The 9,581-nt window shown below is 46.2% G+C and overlaps 1 protein-coding gene across 1 annotated transcript in view; it reads left to right on the top strand.

The window, feature by feature from the left end:
• Positions 1 to 8,958, top strand: part of LOC119388381 (40S ribosomal protein S13) — a 17,577-nt gene extending 8,619 nt beyond the window's left edge. Inside the window, exon 3 of the mRNA XM_037656086.2 lies at positions 8,660 to 8,958. Coding sequence (XP_037512014.1) covers positions 8,660 to 8,929 — 270 coding nt within the window. The 3' untranslated portion in view covers positions 8,930 to 8,958. The remainder of the gene's footprint in view (positions 1 to 8,659) is intronic.
• Positions 8,959 to 9,581: the final 623 nt, after the last annotated feature.

Below are 9,581 nucleotides of genomic sequence, written 5' to 3'. Positions count from 1 at the left end.
CGCGGGCGGCGCAGCGTTCGATATATCGAATGTTTCGCTGTGGGGGAGTTCGATATATGTGTGCACCAGCCCTATACTTTTGCGTGGGAAATTCAAGGGGATTTCTCAACTCTTCGATATAGCCAATAATTCGATATATCCGAGATCGACCGTATTTTTCAGCCGTAGCACACGCGTAGTTCGGCTCTGTAGCCTTCCCTTCATTGCCAAGAAAAGTTGTCCGCAAGTATTGTGCAAGGTAGAGACATCGCGTGGTAATTACCGGTAATGCCTGTCACTTTTTTTTCTCTCTCGTACGTTTTTGTTGCTTTTTTTTTACTTAATATTTTACTTCCGTTGTTGTGCGCTAATGTGCAGTGGAGTCCCTGAAAATCATGGAGGCTGTTTTAGGGAATCAACCAACGGCTAAAAAAAAAACCAGGTTTACCTGTACCCCCACTCGAACCGATCGGAAAGTCAACTCTCCTAACCGGTTGTGCTTCATTGAAATGCAGCACCTTGTGCCACATGGAGCTGATTGTCTGTAATCGCAGTAGAATCCCTGTACGATTGTGTGGGATACGTTTTTCGGGATATGTTTATTTCTTTTCCGAGCCAGCACCCCATAGTAGCAATGTATTTTCATGCACTTGATACGATTTCATTTTTTCTTGAAATTACATATGTCTGCTATCTTCTGTATCAATCTTGCAGCTATACATTCAAGTGCACATGATTAAATTTATAATTATTATAAATTAAGAACACAAACGTTGCTGTGTCAGCTGCAAGGACGCCCCAGGAATATGTGTTGGCAGGGTACTGTAAAAACCGGAATATAGGTCGGACCGGAATATAGGTCGACCCCTCAAACTCTGGATCTCCAAAAAAGAAATTTTAAAAAATCGCAAAGTATCGCGGCGCACCCTTACCTTGATAAATATGCGACACAACCAGCTGCACTGTTGTGACATTTCTTTTTATTTGGACACTGATATGTAGTTAAACGCCAGAAGGCCACAAAGTGCTGTCACTCAGACTCGTCCGAACTTGAGTCGGACGACGCCTGCTTGTCACTAGTAACATCCCAGAGTGCATCGTTCTCCGTTCCATCCAATACGTTGCTGATGCAGCATTTGCGAAAAGACTTGCGCACCATCTCTTCCGGGAGAGATTTCCATGCTGACGACACCCAGCTACAAACAGTCGCGAGAGGTGGACGTCGTAGGCGGCCAGCGGGAGTCTTGGGATTGTCGCCCAGCATCCACTCATTGTAGAGCTCGCGCACGCGATCTTTAAAGGGTTTGTTGAGCACTACGTCCTGGCTGGAAGATTGATGTTAGTCTCCCAGGGATCACGACAAGATCTGTCTTGCCATCGGACAGGGCTCTCTTTACATCGGCCGTGAGGTGGCCTCGAAATGAGTCGAGGACCAACATGCCTGGTCGCTGAAAAAGCGCACCGGGTCGCCGATTCCACACGAGCCGGATCCATTCGAGCATGAAGGACTCATTCATGAACCTTTTTTCGTTCGCTCTCACGATCACAATCCGAGGAAAGTCTTCTTTCGGTAGCCCTTTTCTCTTGAAAATGATATAAGGGGGCAGCTTCTTTCCATCGGCTGTGCACGCGAGCATCACTGTAAATCGCGAATGCTCGTTGCCCGTTGTCAAGAGCTTCACTTGCTTTGATTCTTTAGCGGTCACAGTCGTGTTCGAGGGCATATCAAACCAGATCGGAGTTTCGTCAGCGTTGCCCATGTGTCCCATCATGTAGCAACACTGTCGACGAAGCGCACTCGACAAGCTTGTGATCGAAATCTTCAGGCAGTTTTTGGCACACGGAAGTACGCCGCCGCAGCGCAAAGCCCTTCCGCTTCATAAATCGGCGCACCCACGATACCAAGCCCTTGAATTGCGCCCTCGTGAGCCCAGAGTCATGCGCTATCTCGAGAGCTTTCATGCGGCTGCACTCTGCTGTCACGGGTAGCGAACTCGGCAAGTAGCGTTTCCAGTTCGGGGTGCACTGCAGTCCGTCCGCGAAATGAAGTTTTTCTTTGGTTGCTGCAGGATGTGATGCGCTGCTTTTGGCTCCTCCAGTATCGGACGCTTTTCTCCGATGCACCGAATTCCCGTTGTGCCGCCAGGTTGCCGTCATACTCGATAACTTTTTTCTTAAAGCCTATCGTAAACTGCCGTCGGCTGCCACTCATTTCTGAAGGAAACAGAAAAATAAAAACAGTGGATAACTGAAGCAGCCACACTTGACAGAAGAAAAAGCAAAATGGCGTTGCCCAACGGTGCTGCCAGCCTGCCGCTGCTGATGCTCATGATGGCAATGGAGTCTTCTGACTTCAGCTGCCCATTGTTGCAAGACTTCCACATTTTTTTTCTGCCAATGACCGGTATATAAGATGAGGGTCGACTTTTCATCGCATTTTTTTTTTTTTGAAAAAAAAATTCTACCTATATTCCGGTGTTTAGGCTAATATTCAGTGTTGTAGACGGGTGTGTCCAGATAAGATCGAACACGAGGTCCCGGTCACCATTCCCGATTGTGATGAAAATTACTGTAGGTCTAGGCAGTACACCCAGAACAATGGTTTCGCACTTAGTTTTGCGGAAAAAAATTTTATTCGCCTGAAAAAAAACATAAAACTTTTGGCCGCAAAAAACGCTTTTCCGCTAATTTCGCGATTTCTGATTTTTGAGCGCACCTAGAGAAAAAACGGTGCACTTCTTCGTCACAATATTTATTTCCCTTAAAGAACCAGTGAAATACAATCTTATGAGTGTATTACTTCTCTTGCTTGTCGAAGCACTTTTGAAGAAAAAAATCACAAACTTGGCAAATCACACAAAATACCTCTATTTCAGGAATTTATTGCTGCAAGCAAGTTAAAGTGAGGATAATGAAAATCGGTACATATTAACTTTGATACTTTCACTCTCTTTTAAAATAATTTGCGTGGTTTTATCGCGCTCCGTTTTACTCGATAATTGGGCTGAAACGTAAGTGATTTACTAAAAACGCCGAACTTTGAAAATGATTTTCTCAAAAAGGCCATTTTTAATTTTTTTTTAAATCTTTCTGTTTGAAGTTAAGGACGTCATCTACCATTGAGAAGAAAAAAACGTTGCATTATTTTGGTTGCTAACAAGTTATAGTGCGTCAAATGTGACCATGCCAGCCGAGCGGCCGCGTCGTTCGTTATGGTGTATCCAGACGACGGACCGACCCGCGGGCGGCTGAGTCACGTGACAGTAAGGACGCGAGTGGCCCGTCCGCTTGCGCCATACACACGCGCAGTCCGAAACGGGAGGAATAAAGCCCGGACCGAGTGCAGTTCCAACCGCAAACGATGCTGCGCGCGCGTCTCGAAAGAGAAACCGCAAGTTCGAGGAGCCGCCGGCGCACTCGGCTACCGAAAAAAGAAGGAAAAAAAACCTGTCTTGTTGACACCCCACCCCTCCGAGCACGCGGCCCGCAGGCGAGGAGGGGTACGGACGGTTCGTGAAAATGTTTTCGGCATTGTTGGCCCTCCCGATTCGCGGCCCAGCTACGGACTCCCCCAACCGGAAGTGGAGGGTCACGTGACGGCGAGGCCGCGGGCCAAAAGAGCGGTTTGGCCCGTCGTCTGGATGCACCATTATGGGCTGAAACTCGGATATACGTTGCTAAAAATACTTGTACGTGACATAATCACAAATCTGCAGCTCCACACCAACAAATGCGCAGCCCGGTGTCATGGTTAAGCAAGCTTTGTCTTGGGATCAGCCGCTTGACAAACCCGCAGCAGCGGCCGCTCGATGCTGCGGGCACTCACATTACATGAGTACCGCTTCGACTGTGGATGAGCTCCGCTTGCGCGCCAAACTACGCTCAGAGGCCAAACGAGAGAAGGAATGCACCACTGTGAAAGTTAAATGCCGTTAAGTGCCAGCAAATGTCATAATATGCAACGAAAACTCTGCCGGCAATTTCCCCAGTGAGCGCCTTCAATACAGCACGGATGTATTTTTTTTCCCTGCTCTTATGCCCGAAGCCGCATAATATCGTGATAAACGCTCGACTTGCGTTGAATATTCTATCTGCGGACGCCCAACAATACAGTATTGTAAAAGCGGTTCTTTAATGAAGTGAAGGACTTGGACACACTTCTTTTCACAGCCGGCTGACACAAGTGTTCTGGCACGAGATGAACAACTGCAGTTTGAGTTGCTCGACCATCGGAAGCACGTATGACAGCTTTCTTTAGATGTCAATGGCTTTCTTTTGTGCCATATGTTGCTCATAGAATGAACCTAATTATATTTAGGACATCAGAAGAGAGAAAGCAACACATGAGCGCACTACTGGAGGCGCTCACTGGGAAATCGCCGGCAGAGTTTTCGTTGCATACTATGACATTTGTTGGCACTTAACGGCCTTCAACTTTCACAGTGATGCATTCCTTCTCTCCTTTGTCCTCTGAGCGTAGTTTGGCGCTCAAGTGCAGCTCAACCGCAGTCGAAGCGGCACTCATGTAATGTCAGCGCCTGCAGCATCGTGCGGCCGCTGCTGCGGGTTTGTCAAGCGGCTGATCGCAAGACAAAGCTTGCTGAACCATGACACCGGGCTGCGCATTTGTTGGTGTGGAGCTGCTGATTTGTGTTTATGTCACGTACAAGTATTTTTAGCAACTTATATCCGACTTTCAACCCATAACGAACGACGCGGCCGCTAGGCTGACATGGTCACATTTGACTCACTATAACTTGTTAGCAACCAAAATAATGCAACGTTTTTTTCTGCACAATGGTAGAGGATGTCCTTGACTTCAATCAGAGGGATTTAAAAAAAAATAAAAAATGGCCTTTTTGAGAAAATCATTTTCAAAGTTCGGCGTTTTTGGTAAATCACTTACGTTTCAGCCCAATTATCAAGTAAAACGGAGCGCGATAAAACCGCGCAAATTATTTTAAAAGAGAGCGAAAGTATCAAAGTTAATATGTACCGATTTTCATTATCCTCACTTTAACTTGCTTGCAGCAATAAATTCCTGAAATAGAGGTATTTTGTGCGATTTGCCAAGTCTGTGATTTTTTTCTTCAAACGTGCTTCGACAAGCAAGGGAAATAATAGACTTATAAGATTGTATTTCACTTGTTCTTTAAGGGGAATAAATATTGTGACGAAGAAGTGCACCGTTTTTTCCCTAGGTGCGCTCAAAATTCAGAAATCGCGAAATTGGCGGAAAAGCGTTTTTTGCGGCCAAAATTTATATATTTTTTCTCAGGCGAACAAAATTTTTTTTCGCAAAACTAACTGCGAAACCATTGTTCTGGGTGTAATGCCTAGACCTACAGTAAATTTCATCACAATCTGGAATGGTGACCGGGACCTCGTGTTCGATCTTATCTGGACACACCCAGACATCACCTATAAAACATTGTCAAGCATGCTGTCATGGTCTCTAGACCGTCAAAGCATATGGTGATGATATTCATGATGTTTCTGAACTTGAAATTGTCAGTTTTAGGGGCGAAGCTCCTTATAGCATCACCTGGTCGGTCGTCGCTCCATGCGGCGTGTCCCCGCCATCGCGTCTCCCGTATCATTCAGTAGATGGCGCTGTCCCATAGAGATGCATGCAAACTGCAGTTGGGTGACGATATACTAGATGGCGCTGTCCCATAGAGATGTGTGCAATATGTGTGCAAAAAAAAGAAAAAAAAATAAAGGAAAAAAAGCAGCGGCACCCTGCACGCTAGATGGCGTGCAGTAATCAAAGCGGCGCATCGCTTTGATTACTGCTGGGCGTAACCACTGAACATTTCACGGTGTAACCATGATTGCTTCAGGAGCTTCGCCCAAGCTCTTCATCATTCACCCGTGGATATGCTGTAATTTTTTTTATTAAGGCTTTGAATGTTTTAAGTGGAAAGGGATGCTATGTTTGGAAACTTGTTTCTTAGCTTTGCTCATGGCTACTACCACATTTAGTCAGATATGTCAATGGTGAATACCGTATTTACCCAAATAATTTGCGCACGAATTTTCTTCGTAAAGCTGGCTCATCAGCTTTGCGAAGAAAATAAAAAATGTACTCGCATAATTCACGCTCCCCGTCCCACCCAAGCCAGCTTGCTGGTTGGGCAGCCTCGCCGCGTAGGCGAGCGCAGTCATACACAAGATTGGCTGTGAGTGTGAAGACCCTTCTTCCGAGGTCTTCGTTCTTTTCTCTGGAAGCCCTTGAACTACGGTCCCTAGAATATTATATTGGAGGGGCCATACCTGAGTGTGGAAACCTGTTCATGGATTGTCCGAACCGCTCGAACGTTTGCCTCCCTCTATCTTCCTTTCTCTCTTGCTGTGAGAATACATGCACGCGACATGGCACCAACTATTTTCTGAATCGGAGGTGTGCGAGGGCCAGTCACGCCAACTTTTCCCCTTGTTGCCCCTCGTTCACTGCGTTAGCGCTTCAGCGCATCCTTGGTTGATTTCGGAAGGTTAGGTTTCGCCATCAGCCAGTCGCATTGTCACTGTTCACGTGCGATGGGCTACAATAGCTATACGACGAAATTCAAGCTCACTGTTATAATAGAGTTTGCCGAAGGAAACGGGAACTGCACCACTGCGCAGCACTTCAGCGTGAATGAGAGACACATTTGGTACTGGAGAAAGCAAAAGAGTTCGCTTGTAAATACAAGACCTGGAAGGAGAGCGCTTGTAGGACCGAAGCAAGGAAAGTTTCCTGCCATTGAAGAAGACCTTTTCAAATGTGTGCGAGAGCTTAGGTCTTCTGGTACGCCGTGTCATGCGAGATGCTGCAGTTTGAGGCAAGAAAGACAGCGCAGGAGAAAGAGGTCCCTGCTGCAACGTTCAAGGCAAGCAGAGGGTGGGTGATGCGCTTCATGAGACACCATCAGCTGTCGCTCAGATGGAGAAAGACCCTCTGCCAGCAGGTGCCACAAGGTTACAGAAAGAAGGTTGTTATGTTTCACCATTTTCTGATTGGGCTACACAATACTGGAAACCTTGTCATGACCCAGATTGGGAATGCAGATGAAACCCCGTTGACATTCGATATGCCGCCCAACACAACATTGAGCGAGAAAGGGAGTCTCGTCCAGTCCCATAAAGACAACCGGCTGTGGAAAGCACTGCTGCACAGTTATGCTTGCCGTGACAACTGATGGCCAAAAACTACCGCCGTTCACAATCTTTTAAGCGGAAGGCATTGCCCAAGTTGAAGGTTGAAGGCCGTATTCAGATCTGCGCCCAAGAAAAAGGGTAGATAAATGAACTGGTGAAGGACTGGCTTGACACTTTCTGGGGTAAGCGACCAGGGGCTTTGCTGTAACTGCTATTGCTGTTGGTGATTGACCGTTTCAAAGGCCATCTCTTGGACAGCGTGCAGGAGAAGTTGCGGAACATGTGGACCAACCTGGCTATTATCCCGGGCGGCTTAACGTCTGTTCTGCAGCCCTTAGATGTCTCCGTAAATAAACCTTCAAGGACTACGTCTGCAAGGTGTACATGGAATGGGTGGCCAGCTGAGAGCATAGGCTCACTCCCTCTGGGAGAATAAAGAGACCGCCACTAGAGACAGTCTGCGCGTCGATACTCGCAGCGTGGGACCTGGTTTCTGCCAGCATTGTCGAGAAGAGCTTCAAGTAGACGGGGTTGTCGAAAATGCTCGACTGAACCGAGGACTATGCGCTTCGGAATGGTGGTGACAGCGGTCGCGATGATGATTCCCAGTCGGACATCTCGACCAGTGATTCCAACTAAACCGTTCATGATCGGATCTGGCTGGTTAAAGTCCGTGCTAATTCTGTTAAATAAACAAGTACCCGTTGTTTGTGCTTTTATTTATTTTCTTTTTTTAATGTATATACCGCGCGCATTTGGACTGTATATTGCACATTATTTCGGATCTCCGCGTAATTGGTGCACCCCTTTTTCGAGGCTCTAAGATAATGCGAAAACTGCAAAAATTACACGAGTAAATACTGTATTAGCTGACCCTTGTATATGTTGTTCTCATCAAGGCAAAAAAAAAATCAGATATAGGTCAACCCTAATCTTCGAAAGACCGACCATATCACGACGTAATGTGAATTGCTGGAAGTAACTAATGCATGATTCAGCTGCTCACTCATCTCTCATGGGTTCAAGTAACCTGCTGCCGATTTTGCTTGCTGAGGTGGCCTCAGGAGCCCTATTGAAGTGGCATGACAACTACTCAAACCTCATAACAGTCACATCTGCCATGAAAATAACTTCGTTATATTCAAAAATTTTATAATGTTTATTTGTAACTCTGTATCTAGGACAAGACTATTCTTCATTTATTTCGTTGTAACCGATAATTCATTATATCCCTGTTCGTTATATCGAGGTTTGAGTGCACAAACATGACATGCATTTACTTACCGTGCACTCTGCTACCAAATCTTGTAGTCTATGGCAAAGCTGCATCCTCGTCCACTGGTCATTCTCAAGCCTGGCTTGGTGCCTCAAGATTGTCCAAACAAAACTGTATTCTTTCGATGAGTCGCCAGAGGTTCTCTTTTGGATGCTACCAAATACTACTAGCTCATTTTCTGTCAGTTCTCCGTGAGGGTACATTTATTAGTAGTGATGGAAAACAATGTAAGGTGAATTCAATGTGCTTTCCTGGCAACTGCAGGTGCGCTGGGTGACTGGCAACAAGATCCTGCGCATCCTGAAGGGCAAGGGCCTGGCCCCTGACCTTCCCGAGGACTTGTACTCGCTGATCAAGAAGGCAGTGGCCATCCGCAAGCACTTGGAGCGCAACCGCAAGGACCGTGACTCCAAGTTCCGTCTCATTTTGGTCGAGAGCCGAATCCACAGGCTGGTGCGCTACTACAAGGCCAAGCGTATCCTGGCTCCCACCTGGAGGTACGAGTCCTCCACAGCTTCGGCCCTTGTCGCCTGAGCTGCCATTAAAAGTTTGCTTTCATGCCAGCCTTTGTGTCATTATTGTCTAGAGGCCCAGTGAAATGATATTCTCTTGTAAGCCAGTTTTACACACATTTAGTAGCATCATATTTTGGGAGACTTGGTTACTGACAACCCAAGAATTCAGTGCGAGCTCTTCTAAAAAATTTAGCTAAACCTGCTCTCCATGTAAGAGTTGCCATTTCTAAAGCATGTCCCTTCTGTAACATCTGGTAAATGAGTGTACAAAAGGGCAGCAACAAATGTGTTGATGGACTCTCACAGATTTAGTTGACCATTCTTAAGATGTTCGAAAATGGATGGGTGGGCTTTGCATGGCTGAGGTAAACAAGAGAGAACTGCAGAAATTTTACATTTGTAGCATAATGCAATTCATTTTAAAGCAAAAGCTGTTATGAAATCACAACAGTGCTGTAGTTGTCTGCCACTGCCGGTGTCTGTAACTGTTACTGCGTGAAATAAAAAATGAAATGAGAAAAAAATATCCAGGAGCGGATGGGATTTGAACCCGTGCTCTCTATGTGGCTGTCGAGTATTCTGCCACTGAGCCATGCTGGTGCTTGAAACTTCTTTGCAAAAAGACCCCATACTGGCATTATGTCAAGCAAAGAATTGCGTTTACATATGTA

The sequence above is a fragment of the Rhipicephalus sanguineus genome, chromosome 3 (genome assembly GCF_013339695.2).
Source record: "Rhipicephalus sanguineus isolate Rsan-2018 chromosome 3, BIME_Rsan_1.4, whole genome shotgun sequence".
Classification (NCBI taxonomy): Eukaryota; Metazoa; Arthropoda; class Arachnida; order Ixodida; family Ixodidae; genus Rhipicephalus; species Rhipicephalus sanguineus.
Note: the sequence above shows the minus strand (reverse complement) of the source record. Positions and strands in the feature narration are given on the sequence as shown.